Source organism: Homarus americanus, unplaced genomic scaffold (genome assembly GCF_018991925.1).
Source record: "Homarus americanus isolate GMGI-L3 unplaced genomic scaffold, GMGI_Hamer_2.0 scaffold54443, whole genome shotgun sequence".
Taxonomy (NCBI): Eukaryota; Metazoa; Arthropoda; class Malacostraca; order Decapoda; family Nephropidae; genus Homarus; species Homarus americanus.
In genome coordinates this window covers 6361077-6387880 of record NW_024750852.1, presented here as the reverse complement: position 1 = coordinate 6387880, position 26804 = coordinate 6361077, and the positions used below count along the sequence as shown (strand labels likewise).

The window sequence follows — 26804 nt, the reverse complement described above, 5'->3', positions numbered from 1 at the left end:
CGTGGAAGGTGTGTGTTGGTTGAGCTGAGACAGGAGAGGAGAGACCACAGCGAAGAGAGAGAGAGGGAGGGGAGGGGTAAACGTGAATGTGAAGAAAAGTAAGGATAGAGAATTAAGATTGACCCAATTAACGGTGAGGGTGGCGAGGACGGTGGTGGTGACGGAGGCTTGTGTGGTGGTGGTAACATGATCCTACCTATTTGGTGAATTCTGTATTACCAATGCATGAGTCATAAAGGCCAGCATGAACTACGCATGCTTCCCAGATGGGCGCTGTAAACGCTTCTGTGCTTCACCTTGCACGGGATGTAAGGGGGTGCCCAATAAACTAGCTCCCTCGGAGACTCGTGTACACACTCTGGCCTGGACGAGGAGATGGCCAGAGATGTTTTAATGGTAAGGGAAGGACGAGATATGGGCAGGGCCAAGAAATTGTCTGTGACGAAGATAAACAGTAACGAAAGACGTGGGGTAACGGGGAGTGACTAGAGACTGAAGGTGGCGTGACGGACAGTGACACGAGGAAGCAGTCACTGACGTGACGGACAGTGACAGGAGACAGAGGAAGTGATGATAAAAAAAACACCTAAGATGATCCTTGAGGTGGAAAGACGCCAGCCAAGTAAAATATATTGCTGTTTGACGTCCTGTGTAGTGTGAGGGGAGAGGAGGGGAGAAGTGGGGACATATTAGAGGAAGGAGACAGTAAAGGAGGGAAGGGGAGGCCTACTGTCGTTCTCCGAGGAGGAAGGCTTTTCTTAGTGAGTCAGTTGTGTGGTTAGTGAGAGAAGAAAGAAATCCCTTACTGAGTCTATCGTGACCATGAGGTCAGAGACGTTTGAGACCACTATCACAAAACGCCATTGCTGAGTCTTGGTAGAATAATAGGCGGGTGCTAGAGATAATAGTGTGAGGGTAAGACACCGTAAAAGGTAAGGCGAGGCACGGCTGCTGCCTCCCAGATGAGTGGTGTGGATGGCAGCAGAATAATGATGATGGGTGTTACGGTTCAGAGGGCGGACATTGGGGCAAGCGGGTTATATTAGTGTCGCTGGTGATCGCTTGGGGCGCCACTTGTCACCTGTAGGGAATTCTCGTCTGTGTTATTGTTATCAGTAATTTGTTTATATCCACCTCTTGACTTTCTGATTTATTTTCCTTGCCATACTATTGTGTGTATCAGTAGTTTACACACACTAAAATGACTTTGATGTGACATATGTTGGTAATTGTAGTTATATTCAGTAATTTAGTTATTCAATATATTTTAAATACCGTAAATTTGTTTCTGCTTTTTTTTTATAATTCCTATTTTCTTTTTTCTTTTAGGCTCAGAAGGGAGTAAATTATAATGGTTTTATTGGCTGCAAAATAACAATATAGTTATTGTATTAATTAATATGATTTAAGGAATATATATTTATGAGTTATTTGATATACTAATGCATTTTATTTTCTCTACAGGTAAGTGAGAGGCTGAAGGCGGCGGGAACAGGTAGACTGCCACTTGTTGTTTGGGTTTTTTAATATCAGGTAAGTTGACTGATACAAATATTAATAATTGTAATGTATAAATAACAATACGCGTTGCTTCAGCCTATCGCTCCAGAGACCAGTGAAATTGTTAAGCAGCCTTGTACTGTGATCAAGACCGGAACAAATATATTTCCTTTGTCTATTTCCAAAATTTTATCCGCGAAAGAAAAGGATATATCTATAAGTATCCGCCATTACAACAGTGCCGCTCATCGGGATATACTGTATAGGGCATATTTTATCCCCCATGTTAGTTTGTATATTTATATGTTTAGATTTTAGCAACCTCATCAACATCGCCCGTGGATAAGAGAAACTTGACCTACGGTACTTATACCAGCAAGTCTAGGGCACGACCACACCTTCCTCTGTGAACAAACTGAAGCCTTAACTGACGGGTAACATTGTAACTCCAGTCAAAAGCACAACCTCGCTATTATTATTATTATTATTATTATTATTATTATTATTATTTTTATTATTATTTACCTTAATGTGAACTGAGCACTGTGTTTTGCCATAAAAAGGGAACGTGGGTGTGTTATGTTTCGTCAAATGAGTAATACTGCTTGTTTCATCAGCAGTACTAAAATAATCTTATATCGCATGTACTATGCTTGTACTCTTTGTTTTCATTGTTAATGATTAGTGTATTTACTAATATAGTTACGCGTTAATAGACCTTAGATATTGAAGCTCTGTAGTCCATTATAATATCAACATAAGCTGCTTGTGCAAGGTGTGAGGGCTGGGGAGGTGCAGGATACCACCAGGAGCTAAGGGGAGGCGTATGGGAGGCAGGAGCCACAGCATCAGCCACTTCATAGAAATCCGTCCAGCGACCAACGCGTTGATCCAATCTTTTAATAAGCACTAACTCCCCAGAAGAGTGAGTGTCATTATTCTGATGAAAATGGCGCGACTGTAAGATGCACCATGAGGCTAGCTGGGCCAGTGGGGATAGTTTTAGTTTAAATTTACTGGCAAAACTTAAGTACAATTTGCCTATTCTGAGTAATTCGGTCAGGTCTTGATACTGAGGGTACTATCACTGTTCATTGCCAGTGGAGTCGAGAGCCTGGTTGGAGGGGCTAGGCTACTTGACTCTTGTCTCGAGGGCCACTTGGAGCGTAACTTGTAGGCGACTTTATTTTTGTTTTGGTCATCAGTGAACGTTTGTTGCCCCCGGATGACGCACGGGGGACATGGTCTGGAATAATCATGGGGTGGTCTTCTTCAGAGTGTTAGTGTAGCATTGATGGAAATATTCGTCATATGAGAGTCTAGTTTATTTTGACCAGACGAAATGAATTACTTGGATGTGCTGTAATATCCTAAAGTATTCCGTCCATGACTGGTATTCATCTGAGAACTTTCCTTAATACTTGTTGAAAGCTTAACAGTCTACGTCACCTGTCACACCGCTCCTGTGCCCCCAGACCTGATGACGGCGGAGGATAGTTTTCCTTAACAACTCTGTCCTTCCTTTGATGTTGATAAGAATGTAGGAAGAAAGGTCACAGGAAAATCACAGACCTAACCTTAACGTAATCTAACTTAACCTTAACCCACCCTAACTTAACCCAAACCTTATTTAGGCCATTTGAATGATATGTTTATACCCTATGTTTTTCATGTAACTTTCCCCCCGGACACCGTTGATAAATATGGCAACAAGGGCAAGGAACCCATAAAACAGCTTTCCTCCCAACCGCCCTCCCAGGTGACTCACGTTCTCTGTACGTAAATATAAACATTTGTATTTGTTTATGTAGATATTTTTTTGTGTGAATCAGTACCAAATTATCATAGATTTATATTTATACTCTATATTTATGTATAATTGTGAATTGTGTGCTGATGAACGGCAGACATTTTAAGTTATTGATTAATTATCGGAATTTGATCAGTTTCCTGGGGTCCCGTAGGTCGTCTTCCTGCCTTACCGTAATAATGTTTGTCAATGTATATTTATAATCGATACACAGGTGAAGGGAGAAGTGATTAATTGTATATAGGAGTGAAAATTTTCTTGTACAGTGTTTAACAAGGGTGACTTAAGAACTTCCCTCACTTGTAAAAATATCTTTGAGTCGGGACGTGAAAGGCGGATACTTGGATAACTAAACCCCGCCAATAACTCTCCCTAATGGTTCACACTGGCGACCATCACATAACGCCGTGGTCACCAGTACCAGCACGGGCCTGGGGAGGTGCAGGCAGGGGTAGTCAGGGTATAGTGGTGTGCGTCACTCAGGATTTCCTCAGTTTGCGTCCCTGTGTGGGAGTTATGTGTTGTCTACCGGTCATTCATGCCTCACCAGTCAGCCTCTGGTCACTCACTACCTCCTCTAACTCGGGGTCAGAGGGGCGTGGCGGCTACAGGCAGGTGTGGCTTCCTCTTCTCTAAAACAGGTGTGTGACAACGAGTACTTGTGGTGATGTTTGGTTGACAGGTGTAGGGATTGATGAAGGCCCAGAAGGTTAGCGGAGTCTGATAGTTTTACCTGGCGCCTACCTGTCCTCGATACTGGGGGAGGAGGTAATGAGGGTTGGTATCAGCCCACTCTCGTCCCTCCCCAGAATACCAGGGTGTGGAGGTTAGCAAGAACCACAGCCTGGAGACCGTGATGCTGGAGTTCATGTCACTAGTGTCGAGCCACGTCATGAGAGGTTGTTGTTCTTGGTGATTCTGTAAAACGGTGTCACACAGACGTTCTGGTTCATTATAGTGGAGCCTTGTGTCAGGTGCACCCAAGACCCTCGTCAAGTGATGTGGGGGAGGGGGAGGGGGTATCGTTTCAGGTGATGGAAGACGAGAGAGGAGGAGGAGGAGGCGGGGTAGGAGGAGGACACCTGAGCCCCTTAAAACACCACCCTGGTGCACTAGCCTCGTGTGACCGCCAGCCTCACCACCGCCGCCGTCGCTCTCACTGTCTTGCATCAACAGTAGGTACAGAGTGGGGTGGATTGGAACGGGATATTGGAATGAAAGACTGGAAGAGTTGACTGTTGCAGAAGACAGAGAAAGAAGGAAAAATAGCGGGCAGGAAGGAACGGGGAGGGAAGGGGTGAACAAAATGGAACGGGACTAAACTAAACAGAACAGGACGAAATGTGGGAGAGCAAGATGGAGGAGGACAGGGAGGCGTATAATAGGTGTGGCCCAGAGGGAGTTGGTGCCTCCAGACGACAGTAGAAGTGTGTACATGGGTGACATACTTTAGTTTTTATACGTCCAGCACCGCCTTGTGTGGTAGTTTACCATAGTCAAGAGAAGGAAGAGTTTAAGGAATGTTTACAGCTCGAAGTGTTCTGAATAACGTTTAAATTTTGGGTTTAGTGATGTTTATAAAAGAAATGAAGTACCAGAGACTTTTTGTATAAATGGCTGTTATGTTAATATAAGGAAGGGAACTAAGTCTATTAAATTTAGTTAAATATGATATTAAGTTAAAATTGATTATGTTTGAAGGGTTATTGACCTTGAAAGTGTATATGGGGAGGGGGGAGGACCTGGGGGTGAACTGACGTGAACTGACGTGAGGAGTGTTTATGGGTCACAGTATACGGCTGGTGAAGGTGATGGCTTTTGTTGCACCTCCCTCTTCCTCCTTTTCCCGTCCTGCCTCCCTTCTCTCCGTCACACACATACATCCTGGTCACTCACACCCTCGCAATCACTGGAAATCACTCATAATCACTGGTGGTCACTCAATCTCTCACCATCACTAGTGGTCACTCGCCCTCACAATCTCTGATGGTCACTCAATCCTTCGCAATCACTGGTGGTCACTCACACGATGGTGGCACCGTGACAGTGAACTCAAGGTCGAAAGGAGTTGCGGGAAGTACCTCCAGGGATGATGGGACCAGATAGTAGAGGCACCCAGGACCTAGTAGGATGCTGTGAGGTAGTTAACACGGGTAGGGGGGTGACAAGGGGCGGGGGTGATAACGGGTGGGGGTGGGGCAGGGTTGTATAGAGCGGGAAGGAGTTATGTTGGGGCAGGACGGAACGGGGTAAAGGGGGGTTAGAATGGAACGGGATAACCTGGAACAGTAGGAGACGTGATGGAAAGAAACAAGTTTATGTGGAATAGAATTTTAGGCAACAAGACGGGTCTGAACTACAGAGAACAGGACATGATGGGACAGAATGGAAGAGAAAGGGACGACGGAAGAGAGCGTGTTAGCACCATGGGAGGGAGGAAGGTGAGGCAGCACCATGGGAGGGAGGAGGGCGAGGCAGCCCCATGGGAGGGAGGAAGGTGAGGCAGCACCATGGGAGGGAGGAGGGCGAGGCAGTACCATGGGAGGGAGGAGAGCGAGGCAGTACCATGGGAGGGAGGAGAGCGAGGCAGTACCATGGGAGGGAGGAGAGCGAGGCAGTACCATGGGAGGGAAAGGCAGTGTGGGAAGGGCGTTGTGTTGCAGCATGTGGCCCGCGCTTCCTGCTTATCCCCGTCAAGAGGCACCAACATCCTGCCCCCAGTGTACAGTGCAGGGTGTATCATAGCGCAATACAGAAAATTAACATTCTCTTTTGTTTTGTTTTTAGCAGAGAGAATAATAACAAATTAACGAACATGGTAGAAAAATTAACACCAGAGAAAAGAATCAGATAGCTAGTTGCTATAGTTACAAAATAATTAAACCGACAACACGGAAACATGTAGGTGTATTGTAGTCGATAAAATTATAGTGCAAACTAATCGATGTGTGTAGCAACTGGCCTTCCGTACATAAATATTAAACTGACACTTTCCTCTTGTGTTAGTTCTCAGTTATCTTCGTTAATTTGTTATGCTTCTCCCGTTTGAGAGGGAGAGAACTTTAATTTTGCGAAGAAGTGCAACTCATTGACACACTGTTTTTGTGACGCGCCTCTTATGAGGTCTTACCACACGTTCTCTGGCAGACTAGGAGTTAGCTAATACAATAAGCTGTACTTTAGTTCTTGAAAACAAATATGCCTTCAAATTAATAACCAGTTAATTATCTCCCCCGAAAGTGTAATGAGCAAATTACATGTTTAGTTACGAGGATATCATATCTGTGCCCACAAGAATCGGCAGCCTGACAAATCTGAAATACCGACTGTTTTACAATAATTCACTTTACATACCGAATTTATCTCTCACTCTGTATGTAAATGGTACAATACAATAGACCATAAACCCCCGGACGAGACATCATCACAAAAACGTTTGAATAATAACGTAAGAAGTTTATATTGACTTAATTACTTGCACTCCATAAATGTGCATCCCCTATATCGCCTGACCTCCCAGACTTGTTTAGTAGGAGTTGTAGCCGCCGGGGTTTGCCAAGACTATGATTACTACACGTTCCTGGTAGCGGCCTCAGTCCAGATTCTCAAAAGGACCACATGATGAATATATCTTAACTGGTTGATGACTTAAGTTAAGGCTTCTGTTACTGTGGTTGTTAGTGTGTGTGTGTTAGGCGTCTGTCACTGTGGGTTGTAGTATCAACTTAGGCGCTAATACAATGAATCACTGTATATGGTTATGTAACGCAGCACCCAGGAAACGCTTGTGCTCCAGTACAGTATGTCTCTCTCTCTCTCTCTCTCTCTCTCTCTCTCTCTCTCTACCCAGATGTGCAGTTTATTTTTCCTTTTCTCAGCGCTCTCTCTCATTACCACACCACCATTCTTCTTCACCGCCTTTTAGGTGAGTGGAGAAAACAGGAAATAGCCCGCATTCGCCAGCCCCTGTCGTGGTTTTTCCCCAACTTGAGTTTTTGCTCATTTGTAGTATAACCATAGCGACTATTTATCGTCTCTTCTCTTTTCCTTCTCTCATCTGTTCAATTGAGCTCTGGCTGCGTGTGTTCCCTGTGCCAATCATTTCGACACTTGTACTTAAAAGCCACGGCCGTCCATTTTTTTGTGAGTCTTATTATTGTTGGGTAATTATAAGTTGAATGTATTGCTTGTATTTCATGTGTGTTACAAGCACAGTAGCCACCTTGGGTTGTATCTGTTCGTCACCAAGTACAAGCACAGTTAGCAGCAATTAACGATCTGTTCTCGAGCTATGAAATTAAATTCTCATATGCGAAAGGTTGTCATAGTACTCAGAGGATTACCACCAGGGGCAGTCATCATAATCAAAGTGTTTTACATAATCTGATGCGCTGAGCTACTGTACGAGCGATTAATGGGGGTGTAATCATCTTGTTTACTAAGGCATCACCCTCACAGTGTTCCCTTCAGTTTCTACGAGCCATTCAGATTACCAACAAAAGAAACATTGTGCTTTGCCAACATGGAATATTTGGAGTACATGAATGGGCATCACGAGACAAGAGGAAGTTCTTGCGGCAGACATATTTGCATGATAACGAGTAACGTGATAGCCAGTCTGTGTCGTGTGCTTGTGTGTAACCATTGTGTTGGGTATCCTTAAAAAATGTGCGCACGAAATCTTGAAACTGAGAATTAAAGGGATTCGAATGATGCTAAATTTTAGTGAGATTAATACACATTATTTAGAAAGGTGTTTCCTTATTATCTAATATTTACTATTATACCCCAACCTAAATTGAATCATGAAGTATATTTAGTACGTTTATTAAGATTGTTTCGAGTTTTCATGGAAGTGTGATAATGCATAGTGGATCTTACGGAACTGTATGAACAGCAGAAATCCCTCTACCACTAACACTACCGCCTCTAGCCCCTCTTCGCCGCCAGTAGTCGCCCAGCGTGGTCACATTCGATTAAATGAGGCCATGTATGGAGTGCGGTCACAAACAGGGGCGGCGAGACGGTAATGACGGTGTGTGAGGCCCTGCGGTGATGGGGTTCGACGTTGTGTGGTGATGGTGTTGGGCCCCGCGGTGGTGGGTCATCATGGCAGCGTCTGGTGCTAGTCTGTGGTGAACCCTGCCGTAGGCTGTGGTGCACAAACTCGCCTGCATGCTGGTGGTCCCGGTATGGTGTGAAGGCGCTGGTAGTAGACGTTGTGATTGAGCTATTTTTGTCGCGTTTACTGTAACAAGAGTCTGTCTTTGTGTTAATGCGAGTTTGCCTTACAGTCATATGCTCCAACACGAGGCTGTTTGTCGCGGCAGCTGGAGTGAGAGTCGTCTTACATGCGTATACTTTGGTTTAGTATGAGGCTGTCTTTATGGTGTTATCCCACGATCGTCTGTGTTCTGCGATTTTTACCATCTTAGTTAAATGATCAGGTTAGGTTAAAACGCATAAAACAGACGATCGTCCAAATGGGAATCGTCCAAGTGGGATGTAATCGTCTTTATCGCATATGTTGCAACACGAGCCTGTGTCTAATGCGCCTGGTGTAATAAAACTACTGTACTTGTATATATTTCCAGTTGAGTGCAAGGTTACATGGCCTGAGGCTATATAGTGACACCGATCCCACGCTCTGATTAGTCCCAGCGTAATAACTAGGACTTTCTATTAGGGCGTGTAGTCTCTCTTGAGCACGAAGTCGTCTCCTTAAATCCTACTTTCATATTTTTATTTAAGTTGGATTGATAACATTGTAGAGGTCATTCGGCTTAGCTTCCGTGTTGTGGTTTGACGTTTGATGTAAATATTGTGAGGATTTTTATTAGTTGCTTATATGGATATCATAGTTATTAAAGCTTAATAAGTAAGTAGTCTGGGGCTTTGGAGTTATCGTCTCCTGAACGGTCTATCGTCATGGATTCAACAGTGTCTTGGAAATATCATATATCTCATGTTAGGTTAAGTTATGTTAGGTTATATAGGTAGGTACTGGTACTAAATTAGGCCAGATTAGAGAGGTATATGGGTTAGGTTAGATGGGTAGGTTAGGTTAGGTTAGATAATTACAAATTAGGTTAAATTGGGGGTTCGAGCTTGTGGACAGTGAACCAGTGTGCCTCAGCTGTAGGGAACCGCCACCTCTTGTTTACGAGGCTGCACGCTGCTTAATTACCGGGCCACACACCTGAAGACTGCTGTACTCTGGGTAGCTTGAGAGAGTGTGTGTTTGTTTGTCTCGGTGTTAGACCTGTACATTGCTGTTGACATATCTTGTGAATCGTATGTGTATGAACCAACAAGACTGCGTTTACTCAGTCCAGAGGCAGATTTTCCTGGCCTCAGTTTTTCCCCACGCCAGGAAATGTTTATTTTTCCAAGTGCGATTTCACGCAGCAGATGGCAAGTTCATGGTCGACCTTGTGTTATACATATTCTATACTGTATATTATGGTATCTCACCATATTTGTATTATATCTGTGATTATTTAACTATTGCAACATGCATTTTATACAGCAAATATCTATTGTGTGTTCAGTGTATGTGATATACAACGCACATTGGCGTTCATTATAGTTACAACGGGAGGATTTCCCTGAAGATGTCTGGCTTTACACGGCCAAGGCTGGAGGTGATCACACACACTTGTTTATATCAGGCTGAAAAATTCATGTTAGCCTCTCTCTCTCTCTCTCTCTCTCTCTCTCTCTCTCTCTCTCTCTCTCTCTCTCGATTCACTAGGGTTCTCTACATCAGTGTTTTCCCTTGACTGGTATTTAAGAGAACGTGTGTAGTTAAGGTGTAGTTAAGGTAACCTCGCTGGAGTATGGTGCTTCAGCCGTCCACTCCTTTATGTCCTAAGACGACACCAGTTACGAGGACATTTTTATATTACATATTATTGAGGAAACAAGAGCCAAGTTGTTTTTTCTACTAACGGGTGTGTGGGGAGGCTAGAGCCGTGTTGAAGCTCTCCGCCATCTGTCGCAGCGTGAGGTCGTCAAGGCGTCTTAGTGTAAGCACCACCACTCTTGTCTGACAACTAAGAACCACAACAAAGATATATAAACTCAACCTGCCAGTCATCTCGGTCTCTGTTGATTTTTGTGGCCGTTTGAGAGATTTTATCTGCTGTGCCGCGTCGGAGGTTTGAGTCAGTTGTTGTTTGTTACCTGAAGTAAAATATTTATATACTGCATAGATATATAGACTGACCCCGTATTTTGGGCGTTAGTAAATTCAATACTCGTGAAATCAACAATGGTTGTCGTGTGAGATTCAATCCTGAGTCAGATCCGAAGACCACAGATGTTTCCTGCCATGTTGAAGTTATATTGACAGCGTGACGTCACTCAGGTAGAGAGCTTTTCTGAGGTGGTGGTGCGGTTGTGTGACGTCAGCCCCACTCACCGCTAGGCTACCGTATTTTGATTGATCAGTTTTTTTCGTGTTTTATGTGTGTTTGTGTTTTGAAGTTACTAGTGTGATAAAGAAGCTTGGTCTAACTAGCCGTGGCATTTAAGAGTGGTACTAACACACACACACACACGCACACACACACACACGCATGCCGGGAATGTTTGACTTGTGCTTATATACACATGGATGGGCACGGTATTTGTGGGGTTATATACACAGGGGGAGATGTTTTAGCAGTGATGTACACACAGGAGAGAAACTGTATTACCAGCTTTGTATACACAGGGAGGATGTGGCCGCTCACTGCCCCGTTTTGGGTGTCACAGTGACGTCACGACTGGAGATGGTATTGGGAAAAAATGGGTGTGTGCGGGGCGGGGCGGGGATGGGGGGGGTGGTATATAAACCCATGTGTGTGAAGTAGTGCGGCCGGGAATTACAGTAATTAGCCAACAACAGATTCTTCGATATTTACCCTTCCCGTGGCGGTACAGTACAGTGTCGGAGCCATGGTGGGGACCGTCTTTAAGCACTAACAAGAGCGAGTCAGTCGGTTAGATATCTTTAATCCAATTGGGCAAAAGTTTAACATACGACCCAATAACAGGACTTTGCCTCAAAATCGAAAAATGCTGATCAGTTGTGGTAAATGAAAGATGATTGATTCAAGTCGATAGTTTTATGCTTTAAATTAATAGAAATAACTTCAAAGAATGTGTTAATGAAATACAAAGTAAAAGAAACCTACGTTACTAGTCAAAGAACAGTTTTTATTCCCTAATCTTTTCATTGGCCATAAATATATTTGAGAAACGAGAGCTAATCAGTCGCTTCAACTCCATGTATAATTTTGGCTACTACCGATTGCAGTTGACGCCATGTGTCGTATGTTAGATAGAACTTATGTGGAGTCGTTTCAACATGAGCAGGCGCCATAGGGCTCACACACCCAGGTCCAGCCCGAGGGGAAGTGTTAGCCGGGACGCTACTGATGAAGTCATCCGGCATTCATGAAGGAGGTTTGCATTAGCCCTCACCACAGCTCTGGGTTCATGGTTGGAATATTCCTCTTAACTGAAAACCTGAGACTTGAGCTAAAACAGGAAATTAGCCTCCAAAAGTAACACTAAAATTACACTGAGAGACTACTGTTATTTGAATGCGTTCACTTAACACCAACCGACAGATAATGTTTTCCAAAAGTCTTCTTACCTTAATTATTTCAATACTTTAACTAACTTGTTAAAATAGTCTGTGTAACTTACAATTTTATTAATAGTATTATTTGGGGACTTTTAAGTTGAATAGACCAGTTAAGTAAATTCTTAATTCTTTGCATATGAGTAATATCGTACGAGAGAACGTAGACCTGGACCCTCAGAGGGCTTCCCGGCCCTCGTAATTGGCGGTGGCGGGAAGTTGTCGGGATGAGCGTGTGAGTCACTGCCCAAATCATAGCCCATGTCATATATGGACTAAGACTGAGAGAGGCAGACCAAAACAGTCGAAGCACAACGGCACAAAACGCGGTGAACTCTGGGACAAGATGTCATATTTTAGTACGTAACCCCCCCCCCCTTTTTTTACTCATACACGCTTGTGATGCCATATATGAAAATTTAAACCTTCTCAGAATAGCTCCATCACAAAAACCATCGGGACGTTGCTGTAAGCCAAGGATTATTTTACCCTCGGCCGACCTTCATGCTTTATTTGGCCACTTGGTTCGAATCCTGCCAGGGGGTTCGGCGGAGAGTAGAATGACAGGTGAGGTCTAGTTTACCCCTCTCTTACCTTGCTGTTTTGATGTTGCTGTTCTGTCTTGAGTTTAAACTGGTGGATAGTATGGGGGGGGGGGTTACTGGAGCGTGGTGACCTTCCTTTAAATCATCTCTTAAAAAATATCTATTGTGTAAGTATTAATATTTCTTGTAATACCTACTGTATTTACAGAACCTGCTTTTATTGTACCATCAAAACCGTTTTATCGGAAATTATCATGTAAATAGATAAGAAATTACCATTGCAATAAATATATTTGCCAACTAGACATACTGTAATCCTGACAGCCCTGTGCTCTTGTTCAACCTTAATACTATACAACCCATGTTGTACTGCTTCCCCATTATACTTATGTTTTTCAATTCCACTGTAATTTATGTATATACGTACTTATACACTGTAATAAAAAATAATAATAATAATAAATAAATGGAATAAATAAATATTGAAGTGATAACCGTGGTAACATTATGAGATGTTCTTATTACCACCATGCTATTGTACTATTTCAGATGTTACTAAATATTACATAATACTTCCTTGAGATAAATGTATAGTATATATCAGGTGCCTACAGGAGAGCTCAGGTTCTCAACTGGCTCAGCCATGTTATTATTATTATTATCCACTCTGTATCTGTGTTTTTCTGGCTAAATAAACTGTTTCAATTCAATTCTCTGGCCAAGACAGCTGTGGGGTATCTAGAGGAGGGGGGGGGCGTCATCCATATCAGTCTGAGTTTCGTTTCTGTGGCGCGACTCAGAAACTTTTGATAAAATTATGTATTTAGATAATACCAGTAATATGCAGGTACCTTTTTCTAACAAAAATAATCATGTATCAGTTTCGTACCCTTATGTTCTTGTTTTTGTTCCTTATGTGTCTTCCTTTCCCCTCTCCTTGTACCCTCTTCTCTTTCTCTCTTCCTCTCCTTCACCTCCATCAGGAGATTTGTGTAGGTGTTGGCGGCCGCCTCCCGCTGGTGCCATTACCAGACCTTCTCTCAGGAAGTGGTGCGCGCTGCTCATTTCCGACTCCGTGGGCGGCACCATCCCATTGGGGGTGGCTATATGCAGGTGTGGCTGCCGGCGTCATCAGGGGCGTTGGGTAGGAGGGAGGTTGTTGCCCAGCCTGACCCCCTTGCTTAAAGTCGCTGAACTATGAAATATCTTGGTCATTCATCGCACCAGCCTCGGCAATAGAGTACCGTGTATGAAGGAATGCCAGTGAAAACTCACGTTCAGGTGACGAGAGTTATGATGGTGATGATATACCGTATTGTTACCATTTTGTTTTGTGAAATATACTGTCAACTTCAGGAACCGATATATCTCCAGAGAGTCTTCTGTCCTGGACAACTAGCCATGATAAAATGTGCGAATGGGTCGGGTGAGGAGCCAAGCTGGAACTAGTTGATGTCCTGGACACTCGTGTGAAATATTGATTCATAATTTAACTCCTAACTCGCTTGTGTTTGGTGCTTATATGTAAATACATTGGACTTAACACAAAACTTTCCATGCCAACTGCGTCTTAGTGTACAAAGTCATCTGTAAGCTACCTAAAAGGAGAACACCTGCGTGGAATTCATTTAATGGTCGAGGAGCTCTCTCTCTCTCTCTCTCTCTCTCTCTCTCTCTCTCTCTCTCTCTCTCTCTCTCTCTCTGAGAGCCGAAGATAGCCGCTATTATTTTATATTAGGGAGAGTTTGGGCGAATAATTTGATAGTGGGGCTCTGCGTCGTGGGGGAAGAGGATTCTAACTCAACTCTCTATAGACTTGAGAGGATGTCCCCCTCACACCACCAGCCAGCCACACTCGCTGGATTCTGTTGTTGGACTATGACAAGTGTGGGAGGACACGTGAGCATAGAAGGTACAATACATGTAAAAAACAGTACGGAAGCAGGAAAGGACATGGGAGTTAAGACAAAGAACACACATGGTGGATAGAGACCCTCGTGTAGGTGAGACAGGGTGTGGATGCCTGGGAGGGACATGAGTGAAATTGGGATATAAAAACTGCAGGAGTACCTCCCACAGTATAAACCACGTGTGACGTTAGCCATTTACGCCCAAGTAAACCGATCCACCACACTCACTAGCCACTAATCAGTCTCCAAGTTCTTATAATATCATTCTGCCCACCCACTTAAGATTACTGACGAAATTTTATGAGACGAAGAATCACCAATAGAATGTTTATTATGATGGCTGACGAGGTAAAGATTCCATAGATGCCATGACGTCCAGCCCAGCGTGGTTTGTTATGGCCGCCGGGCGCGATTGTTGTCGCCTTTTAGTTTCAGATCCACCTGGGATATTGCAAAACACTAATCTCTAGAGTCTACACCGCAAAATAATATAAATAACAATTCGTATTACCAAATAATTTTAAACGCCATACGTAATCTTCGTTTGCTTTAAAAAGTCAGCTTATGTATCAGTTTTTATAGATCCTGGTGTCGAGGCGATCGTTAAACGCGACTCAAGTGACATTTTACGGCGGCCGCTGAGAAATTGTAGGAAAGGGGGGGACCGAGGCCCGAGTGGAGGGTGAGGTGGTAGATGTTGCTGGTTCCTTGGCATTTGTGGCTGGTGAAACATTTCTGAAATCTGCGTTTTGGAATATATTTTTTCCATTTACTAAGTTCTGTGTAGGTGATGGGTTTCTGAAAGTATGCTTTAGCCTGCAGAATTTAACCTGGCCGGAACCGTCCCCCACACACACACACACACACAGGGCGGATCCTGGGGGTCCGGACCCCATTTGCATAAAAAAAACTGCAATACTTTTTCTTTAATGCAGTATTGTACTCAGGCATTTTTGTATAGTAAAAAGTAATTACGATTGACCTCAGAATATCTCCTATTATCAAGGGCACATGGCTTCAAAATTGGGTGGGCTCACTGTGCTCGCCATTTACCCTCACCCAAAACTTCTTGGACACCCCTTTTGATATTCCTGGATCTGCCCCTGCACATCCAAGAAAAGCGCCCGTATGTTCAAACTGCCGAAGCAAACCTAACCTCACGTATTAAGATTCTTCTCGTAAGGAACAAGAGGGAAATGACCGGCCTGTGTAATTCATCAATAATTTGTGGCATAGACTATCCCCGACACACCGCCACTCCCAGCCTCCACTCATTCGATTACTGGCCTCAAACCTATTTACGGTGGGCCAGTCTCCATGGATGACCACCTGGGTCAAGTAATTAAATTTACTGTCGCAGCAGATTAACTTAAGTATTAGTGTATTGCTTGTTGCCATTTAGATTTAACGAGAATTTAGTGTATAAGTTGTTGATTGTGTAAACTGTTATTTACCATTATGTTCAAATATTATTCATATTTACAAACGTGAACGATTATCATGCATAACCGATTTTTTTTACTAAAATATAAATTGTTAGGTAGATATTCACCCTTTTAAACATTTTCGTAGCTTCCCTTTCGTATGACAAAAAATACGACCAACAATTATTTAATCCGCATAAGCACTTTAACGCAATCAGTATTTGAAATGGGCTTTAAATGTCTCCTTATTCAACTTATCTTGTGAATGAAATAGAGAACATCAAATATATGACTTCGGTACCTTTTAATGGTCAACTGGAAAGATGAATCGGATTTTGTATTTATTTTTTTTTTGTCGACGAGGAACATCGGGAAAAGAAAATGTCCGTGTTGCTGTGTACAATGGAACAGTAATTATGTGAAAGATATAAATTGTGTAGCTAATTTACGAATGTCTACTGTGCTTAAAAACTGTAAGTAAATGTACAGTATGTGTAAATGTTGAATACTATATCGTGCTTTGTACTTATGAAACTCGTGAAATATATTTTACCAATGAACACTTGGTTGGAGACAAATTTTACTAACCTGTAAAGTCTCTAACAATGTGACCAGTAAACGTCAAACATTGTCACCATTTAGGTGGCATCCTGTTAATGCCTGAATAAATTTAAATAAGACAACCTGTGCTATCAGTAATGACACCCCCAGCTGTGCCCCCGCCTCACAACCCAATGTAACCCCTTCCATTACCTGGTCTCATGGCATTTTAGTAGTCTAAAGAATCTTGTGTAGCGGCATTTTTATCATTTAGCTAAATGCTGAGGTTAATTTGATGTTAAAATATTAATTAGTTGGTAATTTCCCACATCGCCTCGCTGTGCAGTTTAATACTTAACTTTTCCATTTTATATCTTACTGAAAATGAGGTGCAGGCTAGGATGTGAAATATGACCTAGACAAATTTTCATACTTGGAGCTACCACTTGGGGGTAATTGATGTCTATTTACGCCCTTCATAAGTATTTGAATCTGTCTTCACGATCTGATGATTTTACTGCTATAGTTAAAACAAGAGATATTATAACTGTCGCATGGTTATCCCTAATAGGGCCGACATATCACGCTCGTAGGGAATTAGGCGACATTAGGCACTAAGAGAAGGGTAGTATGAGAGATCTCAGAAAGGTTTGTCGTTGGGAATTGATTTAAGAGAGACAAACAATGCAGTTGATGAATGATTTTATTCGTCCATTGTTTCCCTTTGGGTACGAGTATAGCGATCATCAGACTGATAACCTAAGAGGCCAAATCAGAATTTGAGGATACTTGATTTAAAATCTGCGGTAGAAAAGATCTCGATAAATGCATCACGAAAACAAGAAACGAAGTTGTATGCTGTATATAAATTCTAATTTTTAATCTCGTATGTATAAAATATGGCAAAAACACTATAAATACTCAATTAGATCTAATGCTTAACGTTGAATACACTGTATTGGGACCCTGAGAGAAAGGAATGTGCAGTATTAGTAATAAATACCTTAATACAAATCAATGTTTTCAGATGTAGGTCCTATACGTGGAACAAATCTTAAAGAAAGTTCATTAAATCCAGATTAGCATCGGCAAGAAGAAATTTTAACACTGAAACACAGTGGAGATTGATAGTGTAATTAGGCTCTGGAAGGACCATTTAAGACGTGGAAGAGTGAATAATGCATGAGTGGTGGAGGACGAGGTGTGTAGTCACTAGTCTGGTCGAGGAAGACTCATGGTCTCTCATTGCCACTCATTACCACTCGTTATGCTAATGCTTGGCGGGTGTACGTCAGGCAGGCCTGCGTGTTTTGCACATGTTACTCTCTTTCCTATTATCTTTTATCTATCTTTTCTCTATTTATTCTTTGGTTATAGTGTGTTAATTTCCTTTGCAGTTTACCCAATCGATTAATAAAGGGAGGTTCATTTGTCACCCCGGCATAATTATGTACTCGAAGGTTCTTACTGCCGGGAAACTTTTAGTTCGAGTTATATTGAGCCTGTTCCAGACTTTGGTGCTAAAGGGTACATATACATGTATATGCTTAAATTTGTTACATAGATGAACTTTCCCCCAAAATGAAAGATTCTTTTTTCTCTACGAAAGTTTTGGTTAAAATCGTCAAATAAGCAGGCCTTGTTTGTCCCTTTGACAGCTTACAGTACATGTTTGTACACCTCTAGACTCCAGTCTAATATAAATTGTACTGTACTGCTTTCCTTCAGTGCCTTTGTCTTCACAGACAATTGTACTGGTCGGTGAGAGGAGGAAATGGCCTTCAGTGCAGGCTGCTGAGATTAATATACAGTATACCGCAAGTGAATCGCATTTGCAGCTCTTCACTCATACAGTAATTGTTTTTTCTCTGACCATTATTACCTAACTCAGACATAAATAACATTTAACAGGAACTAACTTAGGATTTTTTTGGTGTATCGTTAAAGTATGGCCTACTTAAACTGGTTCGGTTTAGTTTGACCTTCTCTTCAGGCGAGTATGACACAGTTGGGGGTTGAATGAGATGATAATTTTGCCTGGCTGCTTAGAGAATCCTTTCACTTCAGTCTCGTTAATGGTTATGGGCAGATTTTGAATTTCGTTGATATCAAGTATGCAAAAAAAAATTTCGTCTATTCTAGATAGAGATAAGATGCTGTATCTTGCTCTAGGTGATGGTCTTCTAGACCAAGGATAAGAGACTGTTTTTAGTCCTTGTTCTAACTTCTAGGCCATCATAACAGTTGTATGTTACAAGGTACAGTACGTCACACCTGCCCAACGTATTTTGAAAGTAATAACTTTTATGCCAAGTGATAATGCTTGTGGTTATTTTAGTGAGAATGATGAAGGAACGCAATTAATAATGATGTGACCGTGAAGACAGCAGGACAAGGAAATAACACTTGCTCAGAAAATATGTTTTTGCGGGGGCAAGTGTCAGGTGAGGGGCGAAAGAGCAGGGAGAGCTCGCGGTTGATTATTATTATTTATTCATTACCCTTGACTTTCAGTTGAAAGTAGTAGCCAGGGGCCTGGTACCGAGGTGTTGCTTACTTGTAGTCTCTATAGTATGGTCAACTTTGAGAGTAAGTGGATATGATCATTGAGGAAATAACTATAGAATGGTTGATGTAACTAGGTTGTGGTTTGCATGATGGTCAAAGAAAAAATACTTATCCTGTTAACATTATATACTTTTATCGAACTTCAGTTCCAAATTACGGTCTAAGCCAGGCGTTTGTGTTACAATGAAATGCAGTTTTTATTAAACTACAGTACTGTATAATCCGAGATAAAATATGATCTGACCATTGGCCCTGCCACTTCTGCCTTAAGCGGAGATTTAAATTATATTTAATAATTAATATATAATCACAGGGTTGGTGGCATCAGGAAGGTATGAATTATATGATGTGCTTAAATCGACATGCTGTGAATTACAGCCTAGCGTGAATTAACTTGTGTGCCTTTTAATCTAGGGTGACTCGGCACTACACGCCTGAGCCGAGGCCATCATCCAAGATTTCACACACAGCATATTGTCAGCGGCCTCATACCCCCTATACTGCTCACATATCCATACTTAATGTTATATATAGTTTTTTTATTTACCACCCTCTCTGCCAATTTGAACCTTACAATCTGTCAGTTTAGTTCTTGTAACCAATGATAAGTATACCAGTATAACTCTTATTCTTGCTGATGTCATTCATTGTATAACTGTATCTCATGATCTACAACGTGTCTTCGTTGTGCAACTTAAATATTTTCCTACCCCCTCCCCCCCGCCTCTCCTCCCTCCTTCCATCCTCTACAGCTCCACTACCAGAATATTGTGATCCTAAAAGCTAATCTAACCATATCAAAGATAACCTAACTTAACCTAACCTAACCTATCCTATCCTATCCTATATCTTAACTCGCCTGCATCTAGAAAACTAACCATTTACACAAGAAAATGCCTAGAAAGCTAAGCATTTGGCCAAGAAAATTAATAGAAGTGAAAGGAATCAACATACAAAACTGTGTCTAAAAACACCCCCCCCATAGTTACCGGACCACTGACGATCACCAGTCGTATATTAACTGGGATATAACTTCTGGTGAACACAAAATTGCTCTAACCCAATTGGGAGTGAAACTGCAATAATAAAAAAAACGAAATATGACAAGCAATACAGGGTGTTTATTTTTAGGATAGGTACTGTACCCTGTAATATAGATACAGTAAAGGCAAACTAAACTTGTGCCAGACAAGAATTCCGGACCAGAGATGTCTGGCATAATTAGAGGCCGAGAAGAAATGCTTAGTACTGTATATAACTGGAGTTGGAACTACAGAAATATCATTATTGGCTAATAAAGCAGCACACTAATGTACTGTACTGTATTTAGTCTTAAAACATACAGTACTATGATAGTTGTGAAGAGTACTGGGTAGTAGTTTTTTCTGAAGGCTTATATATCACGAAAAGAAAATTTATGCCACAGGTAAAGAATACAGTATTAATATCATATTGCTTCTCTTTCAGGATGTGGTGGACAATCACGGGCAATTTCGGCAACATCCTACCCATCGACTGGAGCAAGACCTACACCCGCCAGCAGTACCTCCCTGTCCTCAACCTCAATGAAATCAAGGTTAGTCTGAGCACTGTCCTCACCACACCCTAGTTTGTACCAGATGTAAGCCTGAGGTAGTCCATACAGTAGGATACAGTACATTACAGTATTTGTGAGTGTCCTTCCTAGGGGAAAAAGCTGAGTTGAATCTTTATTTTGAATAGGATAGTCACTAATGGTAGATAATTCTAACCACCCATGTGAACAAAGGATAATGATGCTCTTGTAATCTGCCAACATATAATCATCTTCACCATTTTATGGCCATTTTCAATGTTTGCATGTGTTAGCAATGATTACCTGATGGCATGGTGTCTAGTTGCCATTAGGCAAATTGAAACAAGTTTTATGACTGGATGCCCTTCCTATCACCAACCCATTTTTAAAGAGTGGGGACTGGACAATTGAATGTAAAATCTGTGTTTATACTGTATAAAGCAATTACACAAATGTGTTTTGTACTTGTGCAGGATGTGCCTGGTGAGATGGCAGATGAAACTGATGGAGGGACAGATGAGAATGCCGAAGAGGAGGAAGAAGTGGCCCAGGACCTTGACCTACACCACCTGATCCTCAATGGCCTCACTGCTGACCCTGTCAAAAGTGCTGAGGAGGTTATTCAAGAAATTGATGATATCATGCAGGTGTGTGGAAAGTTAGTCAATTTAACAGATACTGCATTAGATGTTTGGTCATGAGTAGAGTATTTACTATTTCTATTATCTGTTTAATATCAAACATAATTTATTTAGTAATTTAAGGGAGTGTTGGCACAGTGGTTATCATGGCAGGACTGGTTTAGCTATTTACTAGTACTGTACCAGGATAAAATTCACTTTGAGGAGGCAATGTGTGCTGGACATCCAGGGTGAACCAGTACAGTACTAGCACTGTGTGGCCATATCCCACTCCCTTGTCTTAGTAATCCAATTGACTCATAAACATCTAAACCATACAATGAGATACTGTACAGTATATGTGTCCAGTCTCAACCGGTCTGTTCTGCGTGATTCCAGGCCCACAGGTGAAGCTTGGGGTTGACTTTTAAAATCCATGGTTTATTAAGCAAGTTAAGCTTGAGTATATGTCATATTACCAAGTAAAAAAAAAAGTTTCTTTCAAGTGCTGTACACTTTAGTTTGAGTAAAATAAGAAAGCGTTATACCCAAGCCAGTATGAATATACAATAGAGTATATTTATTTCCACAGGAGGGAAGCTCATCTGAGGATGAAGGCGGGGAGGAGACTTCATCATCAGGAGAAAATTCACAGGAATCCACATCACGACCTTTTCCGGCCCCACTCTTTGCAGAAAGTAAGTTCAGTAACTTGATAACCGGCTCGAGACAGTATGTAACCAAGCAGCCACTGTAGAAATAGTTAAAATGAAAAATTCACTTATTTTAGCTTCTTGTCTTGTGTTTGTTGTTTCTTTGAACTCATAAAAATTATAAGTTACACATACATGTATAATTTTTAACACATTGACAACCAAATGTGGATTGCTGACATAAAATACATATTAGATTAGAAAAGTTCCCTATTCCTTTGCACCAAAAGACATACTCTCCAGTATGCATCACAGTACAGTATATAGTACTCTCCTGAGAAAAATCAATAATTTTAATTTGATTTAATTATTGTAGTGCACAGTACACTCTACCCTTATCTTCTTTTACTTGCTTTGTATCCCTATTTTCTCTGCTTTGCAATGTACTGTATCATTCATTTTTTAATATATTTATATATACAGTACATGTATACTGTAATAATATACAATAGATTTCTTATTTACACAAAAAAAGATGATGTATGGATTATCAATTACAATTTTTTTGGGACAGAGTTAAAGAATATGAGTGTTGCTGAGCTCAATGAGTCTCTCATGGAGCTGGAGCTAGTAATTCGACAGTACTCCGAGACACTCATCAACCAGTTAGCACTAAGGGATGAACTGGAATATGAGAAGGAACTCAAGAATTCCTTTATCTCCCTTCTCCTTCAGGTATGAAGAATAAATGATTTAAGTTTTTTGTTATCTTTTTTTTTAATACTGTACTTAAACATTGCATGGTAATGAGTTGTGATAAAATATCATCAGAGACATTAAGTTAGATATTGTACAAGAATACTTTAACTGAGAACATTTAACATTATGTGTATGGTAAATACCAGTTCCGTATTTAGACTTGGCAGGGCCTAGTGCCATTGACTATGAAAGCCATTTCCCCAATGGCCCCTTTGTAAATCCAGCACTGATAAATACTGAATAAACAAAGTAATGTAATATAAAAAAATGCTAAAGAGCTGCTTATTATTGATATTTGTAATTGTGATATTCCGTACATATTTACACACGTTTAAAGATTTTTTCTAAAGAAATTTGACAGAAAATATTTTACAATAAGTATGTAGCCAATACACAGTTGTGTACTATTGTCTCCAACAGGTGCAGAACAAGAGACGGAACTTTAATGTGGAGAAAAAGAAACAGAAGAAGGTTGGACCAAATGGCACAGATCCGAAGGTGGATTTAAATTTACTGTGGCCGTCTTATTTTTTGTTTTGTTTTTAGTTGAACAAGTTTATTGAGTTTGCCATTTCAGCATTATTTTTAAAACTGCATACTGTATTTCCATAAGATATATATATATATATATATATATATATATATATATATATATATATATATATATATATATATATATATATATATATATATATATATATATATATATATATATATATATATATATATATATATATATATATATATATATATATATATATATATATATTTTTTTTTTTTTTTTTTTTTCATTACTTCTTTATGTTAAGCATGGATCAGTCTTTCATTATGGTATCTATATTAAGTGTCCACCCTACCAGAGAGGATATACTGTACTATTGGTTTTTATGCCCTATTTTTATCTCCTCCAACTGTTTATTAGTTATTCTTACTTCTTAAGACCCCCGACCATGTGGTAGATGTGTATATTGACTGTGACTTATAATTAATTATGACCTTTTACTGTACACTTTCTCCCATACTGCTCAACCAAGAGGCATCCTAGTGACAACCTCTCGGATAGATGTAAAAGTGAGCTACAGTATTCCCTAAAACTGTATATTCCACTCCTACATTACTTGACTTAGGATGACATCTAACATTAAAGTGCCTATTGTGAGATGAGATGTACATTGAAGCCTTGATTTCCATCTCCAGGATTTTAAAGTTACAGCTATCTCATTCTACTAAACATCGTATGTACATTGCTTCTTTTTATATTGCTTCAGCAGGGATAATAACATTCTCTAGCAACTAGGCACTGACTGATGAGTAGGTTTACATCTTTACCAATTAAATACATTTTTTATGAATTATTGAAGAACCAACTGTCATCCAAAAGGGGGATGGAGATTTAATATACTCCCTGTACTGTATGTACTATACAGTACAAATACAGTATTTGACTTCTTTTTTTTTTTAACAAATTGCCATGTATTTTAAGGAGGTGTATACTGTACTGTATATTTAACTTAAATATTAGTATCAGATTTATTGTATATTCTGTTAATTATTAAGTTTTTTTCCCTGCAGTATCTGACTACAGTCATTCCCTACGACGTGGGTCATGGTCCCCCGCACAATCCAACGCTTCAGATCCTCATTAAGAGTGAGTTGTTATGACACTCACTATAATACTGTAGTCCTTTTAAATTGGCATACTGTTTTAAGTTTCTCCTCTAGCTAATTTATTGTTTACTTGAAATTCACTACCTATAGAACCTAGGGTTTTTTATAGATCTTGTTTGAATGCTGTATGTGATAATGATAATAATTCCTACTATCACTTTAGTGTTTATGGTGGTTTGTGATAAGGTTTAAGACTTGTAAGTCTTGAAAGTTAAAAACAAAGATGAAAATATTTTTAGAATACAATATACCAGAATTTTGCAATAAAAAAATATGGGAACATTCCTGTGTGTCATACCTCTTCCACTTTTTTACTTCTTGCCTTTCCAACTTTGGCTTGAGGTCTGCTTTAAGTTCATAAAAAGTACAGTACTCATACTGTACTATTTCTCAGATATATATGTTAACTTTATCAATAAATCTCCCCTTTTGTTAATAATTTTTGAGGCATTATGACATTTGTCTCTGTTCAAAGAAGAAATCATTGGAATGTAATTACAGTATATTTGAAGATACTGTAATTTTAAATGTAGCTTCTTTGGTTTTCATAAGGTAATAATACTGGACACTTTTTTCTCTCTAGTTTTGATGGCCATTAATGAGGATAGTCCTACAGTACCAACATTACTCACTGATTACATCTTAAAAGGTTAGTGTGGCTCCAGTGAGATGGTAGTGCAATACAGTATTGATTTTCCCAAGTACAGTACGTGTATGTATTTGTAAAATTGTTTAATAATTGAAGATCTACCAAATGTGTGAAGCTGCTAGTGAACAAAAATTTATGTTATTCATCTATATTTCTCCCCGGTGGAAAGTGGATAGTTAAGGTAAAACTTCAACTTGTTTATGTGGTGGCCAAGGAATAAATTAACCCGAGTTTTTGTGATCCACACAGATGGTATCATGACAGAAAATTCATGTAGTTTGCTTTACATTTCCCTTACTATATGTCTTTTCTGACTTGTCGTGAGGAATCATTAGCATAATAAATGGGTGAATGGTTGCATGATGCCAATATTTTTTTTTTTTTTTACATTTTATAAGCTGTGATTAGCCGGGTGTGGATTTTTTTATTGTTTTCATAAAAATTTTATTTGTCTAATAATGGAATAGTAAATGTAAATATTTACCATAAAACAAGCCTGATAAACACCTCAGCATCAAAGAAAAAATACAGTACAGTAATAAAGAAGTCTTCATTTGTATCACCTCATTATAACACAACACAGTAAATGGCATAAAAATCCAAAATGTAATGTAACCAGGACTTGTAACCAGTCGGGATGTTGTATAATATCGAACATGGTCTAAAGATGCATGATGTCAGTTTTATACTAATGGAATCATGAAATATTGGGTGGATTTTTTTCTGGCCACCATTACATGGCTTTCTATTATATTTTTTTCTATTTCATACCAGTTGTTGAGAGGGTAGTGATCAAAATATAGAATGGCTGATATTGTATAACATTACATTTTAAGTACATGTAGTTGTTCATTAAACTAAGATTGATTATCGTATCATAGGATGGATGCAGATTTTGAAGTTTTCAAAATATTTTTGATAAAGCATGACATACTTGTTATTGTTGCTGTTGCAATAATATGGAAATTTTTTGTAAGTAGAGTTTCATGTCTGATATTATGGAATGGTGTTATAGTAGAAAATTAGCAATTAAAGATTGAAGTTTTCTAAAAGCAAACAGTTTTAGTTAGGGATACTGTAGATCAGTAATTTTTTAAGCTCTCATAATCCTGAAGATAAAGACAGCATACCCACTGGTTTTCAAAAATATCTTTATAAACATAATACAGGATGCAAATATTTCTGGGTTTTGAAGGGCTTGATAAATCTAGCAAGAGGAATGGGTGCATGTTGAAAGAAACGACTGTTATACTTAATATGTTTATACTGTTGTAGGATAATATACAATCCCTTGGTACTTGCAATGTTGTGGTAATTTAGCCTGTCTAATAATTTGATCCCTTACCACATGATGTGCTGCTTTCCCCTCACCACACTTCCCTGTCCTGCACCGTGTCACTGTCATGTGTTATAACTCTGTCATGTCAGTATTTGTTTGATTAAAATACAAAATGTAGAAAACAGTAGTAAAAAATAAGATAAAATTTGTGATAGCTGAGAATGTTGAGAATTTATATAGATTAATATTTTTTAATTGAGTTTTATGCCATTCAGTTAAATATTCTCAAATTTTTAAAATACAGGTGTACTGAAAAGTATTCTGTAAAGTTTATATTTTTTGCCTCGCTCAGAATTTAAAAAAAATCACATTGTTAAAGTAGCTCAGCATTTTATCTTTCAAATTTTCAGGTATCCTGATAGAGGCCCACATCTACACAATACTGACCTCTAACCTCTCGAAAAATAATTACCATTAATTTGTACTCTAATTGTCCTTACAGTGTACAACATCTGAGTTTATCTCATACAATATAAGACAATCCACACAATAATTTTTGCTAGCTTTGCAAGAGTCTTCTGCACTCACTCTATCCGTGCCCTAGCAGCCACCTCGGTTCCTAACCCTGAATTATTGCCTAGTTTACAATTCATATTTTATACTGTACTGTACTCAATCCCCCTTCATTTTTC

General features: G+C 40.0%; 1 protein-coding gene across 5 annotated transcripts in view; it reads left to right on the top strand.

Annotated features, from left to right (window-relative positions):
• Positions 1-26804, top strand: part of LOC121854314 — a 66131-nt gene that overhangs the window by 33414 nt on the left and 5913 nt on the right. For 3 of the 5 annotated variants that reach the window (XM_042348906.1, XM_042348908.1, XM_042348907.1), the window contains exons 3-9: positions 20397-20505; positions 20958-21131; positions 21697-21802; positions 22332-22492; positions 22937-23014; positions 24089-24164; positions 24768-24833. In XM_042348906.1, coding sequence (XP_042204840.1) covers positions 20397-20505; positions 20958-21131; positions 21697-21802; positions 22332-22492; positions 22937-23014; positions 24089-24164; positions 24768-24833 — 770 coding nt within the window. Of the gene's footprint in view, positions 1-20396; positions 20506-20957; positions 21132-21696; positions 21803-22331; positions 22493-22936; positions 23015-24088; positions 24165-24767; positions 24834-25002; positions 25015-26804 lie in introns of all 5 variants that reach the window. The other 2 variants (XM_042348909.1, XM_042348910.1) reach the window with 2 other exon arrangements.